This window comes from Prionailurus viverrinus, chromosome F2 (genome assembly GCF_022837055.1).
Source record: "Prionailurus viverrinus isolate Anna chromosome F2, UM_Priviv_1.0, whole genome shotgun sequence".
In the NCBI taxonomy this organism is placed as follows: domain Eukaryota; kingdom Metazoa; phylum Chordata; class Mammalia; order Carnivora; family Felidae; genus Prionailurus; species Prionailurus viverrinus.
The window spans coordinates 33,305,662-33,321,158 of record NC_062578.1 but is presented as its reverse complement, the minus strand read 5'-3'; the positions used below and the strand labels follow the sequence as shown (position 1 = coordinate 33,321,158).

General features: G+C 36.9%; 1 protein-coding gene and 1 long non-coding RNA gene across 3 annotated transcripts in view; one reads left to right on the top strand and one right to left on the bottom strand.

Annotated features, from left to right (window-relative positions):
• The window catches only part of LOC125156468 (uncharacterized), a 31,498-nt gene extending 19,122 nt beyond the window's left edge, over positions 1 to 12,376 (top strand). For both annotated transcript variants that reach the window (XR_007148621.1, XR_007148620.1), the window contains exon 4: positions 12,195 to 12,376. This is a non-coding gene — a long non-coding RNA (uncharacterized LOC125156468). The remainder of the gene's footprint in view (positions 1 to 12,194) is intronic.
• Positions 749 to 14,810, bottom strand: LOC125156467 (solute carrier family 7 member 13-like). The gene is made up of 4 exons (XM_047842553.1): positions 14,144 to 14,810; positions 9,207 to 9,338; positions 4,344 to 4,705; positions 749 to 1,024 (listed from the first exon to the last, which is right to left on the bottom strand). Exons 1-4 carry the CDS (start codon positions 14,808 to 14,810, stop codon positions 749 to 751), a joined length of 1,437 nt encoding a protein of 478 aa, XP_047698509.1.
• Positions 14,811 to 15,497: the final 687 nt, after the last annotated feature.

The following is a 15,497-nucleotide window of genomic DNA, read 5'->3' as shown; positions in this document are numbered from 1 at the left end:
CTCTTTTATTTTGTTTGTTTCTTTGATGGTTGTTGGAGGAAAGTGGTGAAAAACTTGTTGGGCACTGGGGAACTAAGGCTTAAATTACAAGCAAAAGAATTAGAATTGTAAACAATTTGAGGGCTCTTGGGTGGCTCATTCGGTTGAGCATCCGACTTCGGTTCAGGTCATGATCTCAGGGCTTGTGGGTTCAAGTCCCACATTGGTCTCTGTGCTGACAGCTTAGAGCCTGGAGCCTGCTTCAGAGTCTGTGTCTCCCTCTCTCTCTGCCCCTCCCCCGCTTCCACTGTCTCTTTCTCAAGAATAAATAAACATTAAAAAAAAATTTTTTTTAAAGAATTTGAATACGTAGCTGGGCGGGGATTTGATACATGTAGTTGGGGATTGGGTATGAAGGGGGAGGTTTTGTATCTATGAGGGTATTTGTATATATATATTATTTTTGTTTTTTTAATGTTTATTTATTTATTTTGAGAGAGAGAAAGAGAGAGAGCTCATGTGCATGCATGTGCATGAGCAGGGGAGGGGCAGAGAGAAAGGAAGAGGGAGAAAAGCAGGCTCCATGCTGTCAGCAAAGAGTATGACATGGGGCTCAGTCTCACAAACCATGGGATCATGACCTGAGACAAAATCAAGAGTCAGATGCTTAACCAACTGAGCCACCCAGGTGCCCGTGGGTGTATACATTTTAAAGCAAAGATTGAATGTGCTTAGTCATTAACCACTTAACAGATTTAGGGTTGCCTATTTACAAAAAGATTTCTTCAAGATGTTTTTTTCCTGTTGAAATACCTTCATCTTGGTCTTCAGGTGGTGAAACATTAAATAATAATTGTAAATAACAAGTGATTTTATCAAAACAAACAGAACGTTGATTAAGGTGAACATGAAGCCTGTAACCCAGAAGTCCACTGAAAATAAAGATAAACCCATAGATATACTCTACTTTAGGAGAATGAATCATTGGTGTCAAAATTAGAAACAAAGATATAGCTATGGATCCAAATATAAATGGCAAACGCACCTGAAAGTAAAAAAAAAAAAAAAAAAGGATTAAGATTAAGATTAGTGATGACTTTTTCCTCAAAAGTTCAAAATTTCTATAAACGATATAAGAACATTCTCTTTCTGTTTGGAACAAATGTTTCAAAACACCAGGGAGAAAACTGCAAATATATTTTCAAATATATTTAAAGAGACAGTCTCAGTAGTATATTATAGAAAGTACATCAATGGCAGACTAAATGAGTGTAAAAAGTGGAACAGTATTTATTTATTTATATTTATTCTATAGTTTTTATGAATGCCTACTCTATTCATCAGATATTGTCAACTTATTACTAAAATAAGTGCTTTATTTTAAAGCATGGGAAAAAAGATACATTATAAGAAATCATTGTCAAAAATAAAAAATTAACTATTCTGTTCTAGTATTAGTCATTGAAGCATTCTTAGTTTTGGGAATTTGGCATAACCGTAATATTTGGTTATAATGCTTCTTTAATTAGGCATGTACCAATTTTTCCTAGAGCAGCACTATTACATAATAAAAACAGCAGAAATGTTGGAATCAGAAAAGTCTGATTGGAAATGCAAGCTCTGCAACCTTAATTGTTCATTCCTTCAAGAAATATCTACTGAATCCCTATGTGCCACTTGCCATGCTAGGGACACAGAGGTATTTAAGACAGATACAGAAGATTCCTCTCCGGGGAGCTTAGTGCCACTGTTCAGCTGTTTAACTTTGGGCTACTTAATTAATCTGGTCCTCAGACCTATTTGCAAAGGGAGCCAGAAGGAGGCTCCCTGCGAGTCCTGTGGGGCCCATTGCACCAGCGTCCAGGGTTGCTGTCACTGCACAGTGAGACCCTTGGGGCCCTGCACCCTGTTTCAACTGAAGGAAGCTACATGGTGGGCAGGCAGCCATGATAGATAAATGTGTTCAGAGCTTTTTAATCAAATATTCCTGAAATATGTGTGTCGTTGCCATTTAAGTTGGGGGAAAAAAGGGTCTTTTCCAACCCATTTGCAAAATGAGGTTTTATCTAATGCTGGTCTTTTGAAGTCTTTGTGAGCATTGTACACAGGGCACTTCAGTAAAACGTGCTCAACAAAATGGCATTTCTTTTTTAAAAAAATATTTTTTTAAGATTTTATTTTTAAGTAATCTTTACATCCAATAGTGCTCAAACCTACAACCCTGAGATCAAGAGTCATATGCTCAACCAACTGAGCCAGCCAGGTTGCCCCAACAAAATGACATTTCTTAATAAACTTTAGAACAGTGATTTGTATACATTTCTTACACTTCTCTGAGGCTAATGGGTTTTTTGAACTGCCTAGTAGAGTACCTGAAACATAGCAGATAGTTACTGCTTATTTGTTGAATAAATAGATGACTCAAATCCAAGATATTGTCATTCACTTTTTTCAAGGGGAGAAATGGCCAAAGAGGGAGCCATTTTGAGGGGAAGAAAGTGAAGATTGTCTAGACTAGTGTGTCTTAAAATACGGTCAGTCAGTGGACTTCTCTGCATAAGAAGCCCCAAGATAATTGATAAACATAAACTCTTAGGGCCCAACTGACATCGACTAAATTAGAATTCCCAAGAGTGAGTCTGGGAATTCATATTTTATTTTATTTTTTTTAATTTTTTTTTAACTTTTTTTTTTTAATTTTTTTTATTTTTGAGACAGAGAGACAGAGCATGAACGGGGGAGGGGCAGAGAGAGAGGGAGACACAGAATCGGAAACAGGCTCCAGGCTCTGAGCCATCAGCCCAGAGCCTGACGCGGGGCTCGAACTCATGGACCGCGACATCGTGACCTGGCTGAAATCGGACGCTTAACCGACTGCGCCACCCAGGCGCTGTGGGAATTCATATTTTAAAAAGCATACTCAAGTGGTTATTATGGTCACTGGCATGAAACATGGGACTCTCATTTTACTTTGTACACAATCTCTACATGCAGAAAATATCTTAAACGGCCATTTTGATTATATTTATGACACAACTAAAGAATTAAACAAACACTATTTGAAACCTCTTAGGATTTACATTATAGCAAGGTATGTCTTACATTACACCAAGGCAAAATAAATGAAAATAAGAGAGAGGGAAATAAACATAAAGAATGAATTTGTTTCACAAAACACATGCCACAAAGCTCCATATAGATTCTGAAATCTGTCCATCATAAGGTATAAGCAAATCAGTTATTTAGGAGAGGCCTAAGTATTCTTGATGCTAAGATCAGAAAAAATTTCCTTAGTAGGTCCTTTACAGAATAAAATATTCACCAGTCTTTTTAAAATAAATATAACAAAAATATGTGCTCTGGAATCAGACTGTTTAGTTTAAATTCCAGCCTGCTATCTTTTAGCCAGAGTAATTTACTTAATCTCTAAGTTTTAGAATTCTCTTTAGTTAAACTGGGTGACTAAATGAACCTCTGCAGGCTGTTTGACCTGAATATGCTCATGCCTCCTTTTTAACTAATTAATTTTTTAACCTGAGGCTTGAACTCACAACCCCAAGATCAAGACTTGGACACTTAACCAACTGAGCCACTCAGGTGCCTCTACTCATGCCTTCTTCTAATTCACTTTCTATGCTATTGTCAGAATGGTCTTTTCAAATGAGTCTAATTTAATTTCTTATACGTATGATTGTTTAAGTAGTCACTATATGCACAAGTGCTCCCATCTGATGGAGCAGCGTGGAGCTAATATCTAGCTTGTGCTTTCTTCACTAGGCTGTGCCTGGGCACAGAGCTATGTCTGCCTAGAGGAAGGGGTGCTTTTGTATATTTTGCATAAAGATACTCTAGGAGCCTACAGGGCCCTACTGACATTATCTAGGAGGTAGTGATGTTATCTTGCAAGTTAAGTTCAGGTTCACAATGTTTATAATAATCCAAACTGAGGCTTAGATTAACATCTTATTGATCTTATTGTAGAAAATGAGGACTCCATCAAGGATATAATTAAGAATGGAATGCCATATCACCTATGTTGGGTTGTGCACTGAAGAGATGATTTTGAGTTGGGTCAATATTCCCCCCCATCCCCCAAAAGCATTGTTGTCTAGCTCCTGGAAAATAACAAAAGTGATAACTATATTCCTTGTGGAGAATCAATTTTGACCTTTTACTCAATAAGAAACAAGCCAAAAATAGCTCATACAGCCAATTATACATCAGTAAACTGGAACATAGAGATCCAGATCAGATGTTTCATAAATTGGACTCTAATTGATTAGAAGCATCCCCTATAGGTTAAAAAAGTTATATTCCTAGAAATATAGTAGAAAGTTAATATTAACATTTTTATCTTGATTTACCTTATAAGGTCTGGGTAGATTCGGGTCCTGGTACCTTAGTTTAAGTAAACCTATCATATATAGCCCTCTTAAAACCCAGGTTGATAATCCTGAATATTTTATTAAATTGATTAAATCTGAGGCTATAATAAGACAAGAAGCTAAGATGATTATCTGGGTGATAGCAACAGTTGGACTGAGGTAGTTATTAAGCATGGAGAAGATCAAAGGCAGTTGTCCTTCTTGGCTTGCTGTGTAGAACAGCCTCGATGCTGAAAGCACTGTACAACATATGTTGCTAACTATTGAAGTTGAAATCCCAAAAGAAATGACCCATTGCATGGAAGGGATTACTTTATCCATCCAGGTGACAGCAACAGCATCTAAAAAAAAATTTCAAAAGAGTCAGTCACTTTTGCTTCATTGCAAATATGGCAAAAATTATTCACTTCTTCTTGCATCTGTACTCTTTATAACCTGACTTGGCCCCTTCTTCTGAGAGGGAGTTTCTTTATCAGTTCTTGAATATGGCCTCGTGGTCTATTTCAGCCAGTAGAATGCATTGGAAGTAGTAGTTTGCTAGCTCTGAGCCTATACCTTGAGAAGTATCACATGTTGCTTGCTCTCTTGAACCCTGCTTAGCTACCATGCGAACAAGCTCAACCTAGTCTGTGAAAGACAAACCATAGTAATTTTGGAGCCTGAAAATGCATCTTATAGACTTCCAAATACAGGGAGCATAATTGACCTAGGGCCCTGGCTACTGCACAAAGAAATACATTGTGGCATTTCTACCAAAGCCATGCTCCCACAGGTTGTTCCCAGCTAATATCTGTGAGGTAGAGGCACTAAGAAGTACTTATTTATCTGATGGCCAACTTTGGCTAAAGGGCTTCCTGGCAGATGTGCCAAACCTTTCCTATACAGCATATCAGTCCAGGGTGTTTTTACTTATTTTTTCCTCTTTCTCTTCTTCACTTTGGGTCACACTCGCTTTGTGATCCCATGGCTCTCCCAGCCTTACTTGGCTTCCTTCTTGGTTTCTCTAACACAAGCATTTCTCTTACTAAATTCATTGCACATTTAATTCTTTCTTGGCATTTGCTTCTCCAAGGACTCAAGCTAACCTACAAGCTGAGTCCCCAAAGAAACAGGAAATCATGGCTAACCTCAATAAAGCTGCTTACCCAAACTGCAAGGGACTGCAGACACACATATGACTCCAACAGAGAACCAGAACTGCCTAGCTGAACTCAGCATAAATTGCCAACTTGTAGAATTGTGAACCAAATAAGTGGTGGTTGTAAATCAGTACATTTTGGGAAGGCTTGTTTGGCAACAACAGATGAGTGATAGTCACAAATACTATAATTAAAAATAAGAATAGAAGATTTTCAATGGGGGTAAATATAGATGCTTAACTAAGGCAAATAACTGATACTAGAAACATAAGGAATTATGTTGTGAGGGCATCAACTATACTGCAAAATTTCTCCAAAATTATTGGCCATTGATTATAATTAAAGTAGAGCTCAAAATTATATGATACCATTGCATTATCTTTACTACCTATGATGTACTGGTCTTTTTCATTGATAATGTGATGAATTGATGGTGGTTTAGTTCTTTTCTTTTTTTCAATTGCAAGTGCTTTGACACCTACAGTTTTGCCTCTAATAATTTATTTGCAAAGTTGAAAACATTGAGCTTTGTTTTGTAGGTATTTCGGTTCTAAAATTCCGACAATTTCTTATTAATAATGTTAACAACCCTAAAATTCAGAGAGATGATTGCAATTATAATGTAAGTTTATTCACTATACTCCATTTCATGATTTTAAATTGCATTTCAAACTTTCTAAGACTGGAATGAGACTTAGGAGGAACTTGTCAGGGCTCAAAGGATATTGAACTTAGAATCAATCTTACCAGTGTGACATCCATCACAAGGTAGGCATCTAAGGCTGGTAAGGTGGCATTGTGGGGGAGGCAGAGATAATAGTGTCTAACCTGGAAATGGTAAGTTGTTTAGAAAGGATGATATGTGGTGAGGGTATTCGTGCACACCTAACAGAAAGTTAGGCTTGCTTAGATCTTGGAGAACCTGCAATGGTCAGTTTAGAAGTTGGTATTTGTGTATTTGGTGGTGACGGGGTGGTTGCAGCAGGACACAAAACAGAGAGTGTTTAAGCAGGAGAGTGACATGATTAGATTTACGTTTTATAACATCATCTCTAGAGACTGAGTGGAGGCTGGATTGGAGGGAGATTAGAAGTTAGTGTACAAATGAGGAGGTTGTTGCTGTAGCCCGATGAGGAAAATGAGGGTCTAGACACTGAGTGGGCATGCAGAAGGGGGAAATACCTGACGAGCTGTTAATGGGGTAGAGTTTTACAGGACTTGCTGACTAGTTGGGAAGTGGGTGTAAGGCAAATTACAGTTCTGTCTCTCATTTTAATAGTTAAAACAAAATCTCCTTTAGTGTTACTACTGTATTCCTGTAGACCAAATTGTGGGAAGGTGTAATAGTAACATGTTATTATTAACTTATCAAAATTTAGGGTCACCTGGGTGTCTCAGCTGGTTGATCATCATCTCAGGAAATGATCTCATGGTTTGTGGGTTGGAGCCCTGCATCAGGGTCTGTGTGGACAGTGTGGAGCCTGCTTGGAATTCTCTCTCTCTCCCTCACTCCCTGTGTGTGTGCTCTCTCTCTTAAAAAATAAATAACTTAAAAAAATTTATATTTTCTTGGGGCATCTGGGTGGCTCAGTTGGTTAAGCATCTGACTCTTGATTTTGGCTCAGGTCATCATCTCACAGTTAATGAGTTCAAGCCCTGCATCAGGCTTTAGCTGACAGTGTGGTCTGCTTGGGATTCTCTCACTATCCCTCTCTCTCTCTGCCTCTCACCCCCTCCCCCACTCTCTTTCTCTCTCAAAATAAGTTAAACATTTAAAAACTTATATTTTCTTTTCATTAATTTTTTTAATGTAACATTTAAAAAATTGCATTTTCCTTTTATTTTTTAAAAATGTTTGTTTGTTTGTTTGTTTATTTATTTATTTATTTATTTATTTATTTATTTATTTATTTATTTTGAGAGAGAGAGAGAGGAGGGGAAGAGAGAGGGAGAGTGAGAGAATCCCAAGTACTTTCAGCACAGAATCTGATGGGAGGCTTGAACCCATGAACCATGAGATCATGACCTGAGCCAAAATCAGGAGTCAGATGCTTAACTGACTGAGCCACCTAGGTGCATCTATATTTTCCTTTTAGAAGCAACATAACATTTTTGTACTAGTGTCAGAGAAGATGCATAAAACCACCTTTTGACTTTTTGAAACTTGTATAGTTTTTTTTTCCAAAATACATTTCAAAACTTATTTTTGTAAACGCTTTGCACATCAGACTAATCCTCTTTGTGACCTTTGCTTTGAAAACCCCTCCACTGCAGGGAAATTCTAGTTACCTGACTATCCCAGTATGTTGGCTCTAGTCACAGCTTCTCCCAAACTGCATGCACTATATTTGTACACGGTCAGATACTTCTGTTCCTGTCTTTCTATACAATATTTTTATAGTTTATGTTTTTATTGGTGTATTACTTGGACTTTATCAAGAATATTTAAAGAGTGAGTTGTATCAGTAAATGAACTTTCTAGATAACTTCTCTTCTTTCAGGAGTAACTGCCTTTTTTTAAATTAAAATTTGATGGAATTTTTAAAATATATTTCAAATACTACTCTGCCTTTTTAAAGTAAACAATGTAATTTAGCATTTTCTTAAAGGCTTGGGGTTTCCAAAAAAAAAAAAAAAGGCTTGGTGTTTTCATAAAAGTTTACCAGTTGGTTCTGTGGAAATGTTATTTGGCATTAGAAAAATGATATTTTTCTGATCATAAGTGCAACATGCTAATCATGGGAAATATGAACAATATGAAACAATATAAAAAAGGAAATAAAAACTGTAATTTTATCATTCACATGACACCATTTACTACTAACCTTTTGATATAGCTCTGTTTAGTCACATCTATGGTGTCTACTATATCATTATTTGTTTTAATATACCTTATTATCTGATATATGTTAATGTATATACATACTATTACTTGCATTGATAATAATCCCTCCTAGTGGTGGCGATACAGGGCTTTGATTTGGTTTGTTTGTAAATTGAGGCATTTTAGTGCGGTGGTTGAGAACATGGGTTTTGGAGTTGGACCACCTGGTTTTGAGTCTGTCAGTTACCAGGAATGTAACTTTGAGCACCATACCTAGAGGTATTGGGAAGAGTATTTTTTTTCAGATCAGATCTTGCAACTTGCTGTCCACGTTTACAACCCACTACCTTCAGTAACCTGGACAAGACACACGCTTTTATCATAAGAAGAGCATGATGGAGACCCAGTTTTGGATCTTAACTCTGTCCATTACTTAACTTCCCTGAGCTAGTTTCCCTATCTACAAAATGAAGAATGCACTGCCTATTCCAAACAGTTATTTTGAGGATATGTATCTGGGTGTGCCCTAAAGGGTAGAAATTCTAACAAAATATCTCTTCTTTGCTTCTTGCTGTGCTTGCTCCTGGTTCTCTTCATCTCTTTCCCCTTTCTCCTCTGCAGCCCTCTCCTCCTTCTCTTTCTCTTTCTAATTCTTGCTTTTCACATTCTACTATCCTTAGATCTTTCCCTTAGCACATGCCCCTTCTTTATAGATCATTTAGGTGATTATTTTTCCTTTCCTTATAACAACCAAAGCATGAATACGTCATGTTTGTTTTTAGGGGTGTATCAAACATATCTACAGTGTACAGGAGTCAATGTTTATTGAGAGTAGGTAGTAGTAGTGACTGGTTTCTCTCTGTCTAGACACATTCATACCTGCAGAGATGATTTCCTGAGGGGTCAAAACTGCCAGGTAGGATATATTCACCAATACGTAAACAACAGCCACCATGGGAAGAACGGTAATCAGAGCTTTGGGAATATTCTCACCGGGATTTTTTATCTCTCCTAAAAAACACAAATAAAGTTATCAGAAGAGGAAGTATTATTGTGGGACTTTTGAAGAGTTCTTTATAATAAAAAGAGGAGAAAGTATTGTTCATGGATTCATGCTTCCTTATCTACATGGACTGATTCTACATTGGTCCTGCACAAATTGTCCCTGAAAGCTTAGATTTTTCATTATTTTGTACTATTTTGTTAAAAATTATTATTCTGAAATTATCCCATAAATAGACTAATACATTTTTTAAAAATTTTTAACGGGTTTATTGATTTTCAAGAGACAGAGAGACAGAGAGCATGAGCAGGGAAGGGGCAGAGAGAGAGGGAGACACAGAATCCGAAGCAGGCTCTAGGCTCACAGTGGTCAACACAGAGCCCAACCCAGGGCTTGAACCCACGAACGTTGAGCCCAAGTCAGACACTTAATCGACTGAGCCACCCAGATGCCCCATAAAAAGTGACTAATAATTTTAACTGTCACTTTGGGAAACTATAAAATGTTACATTAACACTAACATTTTATTTTCTTTGAGAAAGAAAGAGTAAAAAAGATAAAAAAGTTTTAACTTGTACCAAATTAATGCTTTCTTTCTCATCTTACTCTTTTCCCACCACTGTTCAAATGAACAGTAAAAAATTCCTTTAGGAATACTGTCTCTTACAACTTGCTTGGTTTTAATGTGGAAAATTTCTTTTGTCCCTAACATGCCCAACGTTGGTCACATCCTTAAGACCAGGGAGTATTACCAAGTTTTAAATGAGTCCAGGGAAGCAGTGGATTCTTAGTTTGTGTTTTCTACCATATTCCTGTCTTCAGTGCAGACTAAGACCATGTCCTCTGATCTCCAATGACAGAAGAGCAGCCTGTGGTAGGTGCCCTGCCTGCTTAGACTCTCCTGTTTAGGTTTTCCATAAGGTGAGGGGAAAGTTTTGTCTAATGGGCCTTTTCCCGTCTCTTATTTACATTTCTAGCTCAGGCCAAAAGTTACCATTTGTTCTCAGAAACCTTCCTCAAGGATCTGGGGAACTGGCCTTTTTAAAAGTTACCCTAGATCTTGCTCTTCAGATCTTTGGACGAGGAGTGGATGCAAATCTGAGCTGGTGGTGCCATTATTAATGCAACTTCCTCTGAGGGTCAGCCAATGCTGCAGTTATCTCCTGGATTTCCTTAGTGCAATGGGAATTTGGAGCAGATTACGAAATCTGAGGGTTTCTTTAAATTGCTGTGAAGATGAATGTGTGTCAAGTGATCCTGATTTTCCACACAGCATGCCATGTCATCTTCCCTGATGCTCCCTTGCAAGAGTCACACAAGTCATGTTATGGAAGCAGAGGACTTTTGTTCTTTTGCTGTTACGTGGATAGAACTCAATTCCTGACGGTTGTCTATGTCACTAGAGACTCATTTTAATTTTGTCAGACCTGTTACTGAGATGGATGCACTAATAGTTTTGAGAGCCAATATAATTTCTTATTTCAGACGTAAATATAAGGGACGTATGGTGGTGCTTGGGGTTCAGTGGTGTCCCTTTAGGAGGCCCTAGCATACGAATCTGGACATAAGCTGTCTATTCTGTTTATACTTGGCCAGGAATATGACAGATCAGAAAATCTGAGGACCAAACTCGAGAGAAATAGTTCTTTTTAGCCAGGGTTATGCCTCTCTTTTTTTTTTATTTTAAATATCCTTATTTATTTATTTATTTTAAAAATTAATTTAATTATTTTTATTTTTAAATTTTAATTCCAGTATAGTTAAAATACAGTGTTATATTAATTTTGGGTGTACAGATTCAACAATTCTATACATTACTTAATGCTCATCAAGATAAATGTATTCTTAATCCCCTTCACCTATTTCACCCCTCCTGCCCCCCACTTCCACTTTGGTAACCATCAGTTCTCTATAGTTAAGAGTCTGTTTTTTTGATTTGTCTCTTTTTTTATTTGTTCATGTGTTTTGTTTCTTAAATTCCACATTTGAGTGAAATCATGTGGTATTTGTTTCTCTGTCTTGTTTAGTTTAGCATTATACTCCCTAGATCCACTCATGTTGTTGCAAACAGCAAGATTTCATTCTTTTTAAGGCTGAGTAATATTCCATTGTGTATATATACCACATATTCTTTATCTATTCATCTACTGATGGACACTTGAACTGCTTCCATAATTTGGCTATTGTAAATAATGCTGCAAGAAACATAGGGATGCATGTATCTTTTTGAATTAGTGTTTTTGTATTCTTTGGATAAATACCCAGTAGTGAAATTACTGGATCATAGGGTAGTTCTATTTTTTATTTTTTGAGGAACTTCCATACTGTTTTCCACGGTGGCTGCCCCAGTTTGCATTCCCACCAACAATGCACACGGGTTCCTTTCTCACCACAAGGATTAACCTGTTTTGGTATACAAGAAGCCAGATGTATAAATTTGGTGTTGTAGACTTACAAATAAAGTTAACAAAGTGGGTAATGGTAGCCAGTCCCATGCAAGTGGCCACAAGATCTGATGGAATTACTACACTCGTTTTATTGGGCCTTTTGCTTTAATAGTCTGCAGAGCCAGAAAATTTCAGTAGACCTTTCAAACACCATATTGATCTGAAGTCATTCACATTTCATTACCAGTGCTAGGTATGGGATGCTCATCCTTAATTCAAGGCTTAGTTTGTTTTGATAACAAATCAAGTCAGGGAGTAGGAGGTTGAGATGAGCAGTCCAAAAAGATCCCAAATTGGGTTTATAGCTGCATTATGCTGTATCTTCAGGTGATGATTACTATCAAGAACCTTCCTGCTTGCTCTAATGAGATGCTCTACCTTAGAGAGATACTAATATCTGGGTATTTACTTTTGCAGAACACATAACTGCCCACTGTAGGAAAGGGCTTTTTAGAAACTGCTGGAGGAAGTTGGATTCAGTTGTCCAAGGACCGTGGCTCATAACCCAACACGACTGGGGAAGTGAGGTGACTCAGTGGCCCCTGAAGGATGCAGATCCAGTCGGTGACCCATGAAACTCGGCCTTCACATATGTCCAGTATTTCATGTGCTTTTTTAATGTCCAAGCTAGCTGCAAGATGATTGCTATAACAATTAATTTGTGCTAGATAAATTAAAGCCTTATCCTTATTTGGAAAACCTTGATATTGGTTTAAAAATTCACTAATTTCACTGCCAGAAATGAAAACATTACCTTTGTCAATTATTAAAAAAGAAAAATGATAAAATCCTTAAAAATTATCTTAATTTTTAATAATCTACATGGGAGAACAAATATCTTAATAATCAAGGAATATCACAGATTTCAATGATTTGAGAATCAGTGCTTCTAAGAAATCATAATGAAAAGTTTTGATAAAATATTACAGATATTTTAAGCATAAAATCTATACTAGTAGTGTGACATGTAGGGGAACAAGCTCAAGGTTTTTAAATTTTTAAAAAATTTTTAATGTTTATTTATTTTTGACAGAGAGAGAGAGAGAGAGAGAGAGAGAGAGAGAGAGAGAGAGACAGACCGAGCACAAGCAGGGGAGGGGCAGAGAGAGGGAGACACAGAATCTGAAACAGGCTCCACACTCTGAGCTGTCAGCACAGAGCCTGTTGCAGGTCTCGAACTCAGGAACGGTGAGATCATGACTGGACACTTAATAGACTGAGCCACCCAGGTACCCCAAGTTCAAGTTTCTTATAGAAATTGTTGCAAAGATTTTGCTTGGAAGTTTCATACAACTTCGCTGTTTACTATATTTCTTAATGTTTTATATTCTTATAATTTTATAAGGCAAATGAAATATCATGAATTGTTTTCTATTTAATTCTTTTGTTTACTCTAGGGTGCTATGCATCTATTACCACATTCTCTTGGTACCATAACATTGCAGGGGGCAACATGGCCGTACAGTATATGTGCATAGGGAAACATGGGCATTACAACACTCCTTGTAATTGTGAAAAATTGTAAGAACTTTATTTTATTTTATTTTTTTTTTTAAGATTTGCTTTTTCTTTTTTTTTTTATAAATTTTTTTTTCAACGTTTATTTATTTTTGGGACAGAGAGAGACAGAGCATGAACGGGGGAGGAGCAGAGAGAGAGGGAGACACAGAATCGGAAACAGGCTCCAGGCTCCGAGCCATCAGCCCAGAGCCTGATGTGGGGCTCGAACTCACAGACCGCGAGATCGTGACCTGGCTGAAGTCGGACGCTTAACCGACTGCGCCACCCAGGCGCCCCAAGAACTTTAAACACATACTAATGTGAAGGTGTGGTAAAGCCATCCTAAAGAAAGTTATGCAGCAGTTAAAAAAATGTGTTAGGTCACTAAGAACTGATATAGAAAGATCCCTGAGACATATCATGGAATCAAAATTAAGATGTGGCATTTTATCATTGCTGGTAGGGTATGTATATATATATATATCTGTGATAGTCTTATTTTTTACAAATAGATTATATTAATGTATTTCTTACATCACTGATATTTAACTCAAAATGTCTTGAAAAAATGCTAGAATGAAATGTAGTAATGTATGAGAGTGATCTTAATTTCCTTTTGAAAACTTTATATTATAAATTCCCACATTTTGAATAAGGGACATGACCTGAAGAATACTAAATTCCATATTTTCCATATAAATGGTAATATACTGAGGTTTAGTGATGACTAAACTGTGATATATCCAACTAGTCCAAAGAAGATCAAATTGAATTCCAAAAACCAAACAAATCGGCTGTATCTTTCTCTATAGAACTGTAGACAAAACTTTCAGCCTGCTACAAAAGTATTTCAGAGATGGATTTACCTGCTATGTTGATCAGGATTGATGTACCAGAATATGCAAACAATCCTTGGAGTAAGGCTTCTGCAATCTGTGAGGCACCAGGAAGTTCAGCGTCGAAAGAATTCTCAAACTTGGCCACATTCTCCTTTTTCCCAGTCCCTAACAGTACAATCCCAGTAAGGGAAATGAAGCAGAGGATAGTGATTTTCATCAAAACACTGATAGTTTGAAACCAAGCCACTGTTAGCACCCCTCGAGTATTTAGAAGTCCCAGTGACCACAAAATAGCCAAAGCTAGACATTTCTTTGGTAGCTCTGGAGCTGGGCACCTGGTATAGAAAGGCTGAATTATATAGGTAGATATTATCAAGCTTTGCGTAGCTATTCCTAAGGGATAAATAAAAAATTTGATCCAAAGACTGAGGAAAGCAACAGAGGATCCAAGAGATCTTTTGAGGAAATAGTAAGGTGCTCCACCTCTAGGGAAAGTTGTCCCCAGCTCTGCAACACTGAGAGCGCTGATGATAGTCAGAACAGCACAAGCAGCCCAAATACTCAGGGAGACAGCTATGTTCAGTGAAGAGTATTTTAATACCCCTTTAGGAGACACAAAGATTCCTGCACCTGTTGTGACACAAAATAATAAAATATTTCCATGGAAAAATCCTATTGACCTCAGGAGTTGCATATTTTTTCTTTTTTCTTTTTTTTATCCTGCAAAGTAATGTAAAAATGTCATGTGGATTGCTAACTTTTATACATTTCTGCATGATTCTTCTGCAGCATGCTTTGTTGATTTACATAAGCATTTTATTGCACTTAACTGTGTTTTAAAAATAATTAACTTGTGAATCGTTCTAAGATTCTGTAAACTCTTTTAAAGAGTGCCAGAGTTAAAATGTTTCACATGTTAATTATTTAAAAATTCAAACATACCTGGTGATAGTTGCACAACACTGTGACTATAATTAATGCCATTGAATTGTACACTTAAGAATGGTCCAAATGGCAAATTTTATGTTATACATATTTTATCACAAGTTTTAAAGAGTTATTAATGTAATATGCCAAATAGCCCCACCCAAGTGTACAATTTAAAGGGATGAGTTGTATGGTACATGAATTATATCTCAATAAATTGGTCTTTAAGAAAACACATATGTCGCTGAACAAGTTAGTCACAGCTAATTACGAAAGAAAGATTTAAGTTTGGCCAGAGAATTTTCCTTTGGAAGTATAAAAGTTGATATTATATAACTCTGAGCTAATACTTTTGAAAGTGTATTCCAAAGAGAGGAATTGTAGCTTCATGTAAAAAATGTAAACTTTAAGTAGGCTCAGGATTGAATCCCACATCTGACACTTAGTAGCTGCA

Coding starts and splice junctions, on each gene's coding strand:
- LOC125156467 (XM_047842553.1), bottom strand. CDS start 14,810: ATGCAACTCCTGAGGTCAATAGGATTTTTCCATGGAAATATTTTATTA. Junction 9,339..14,143: donor AATCCTGATCAACATAGCAG/GTAAATCCATCT, acceptor TGTGTTTTTTAG/GAGAGATAAAAAATCCCGGT. Junction 1,025..4,343: donor ATCTACCCAGACCTTATAAG/GTAAATCAAGAT, acceptor TTTTACTTTCAG/GTGCGTTTGCCATTTATATT.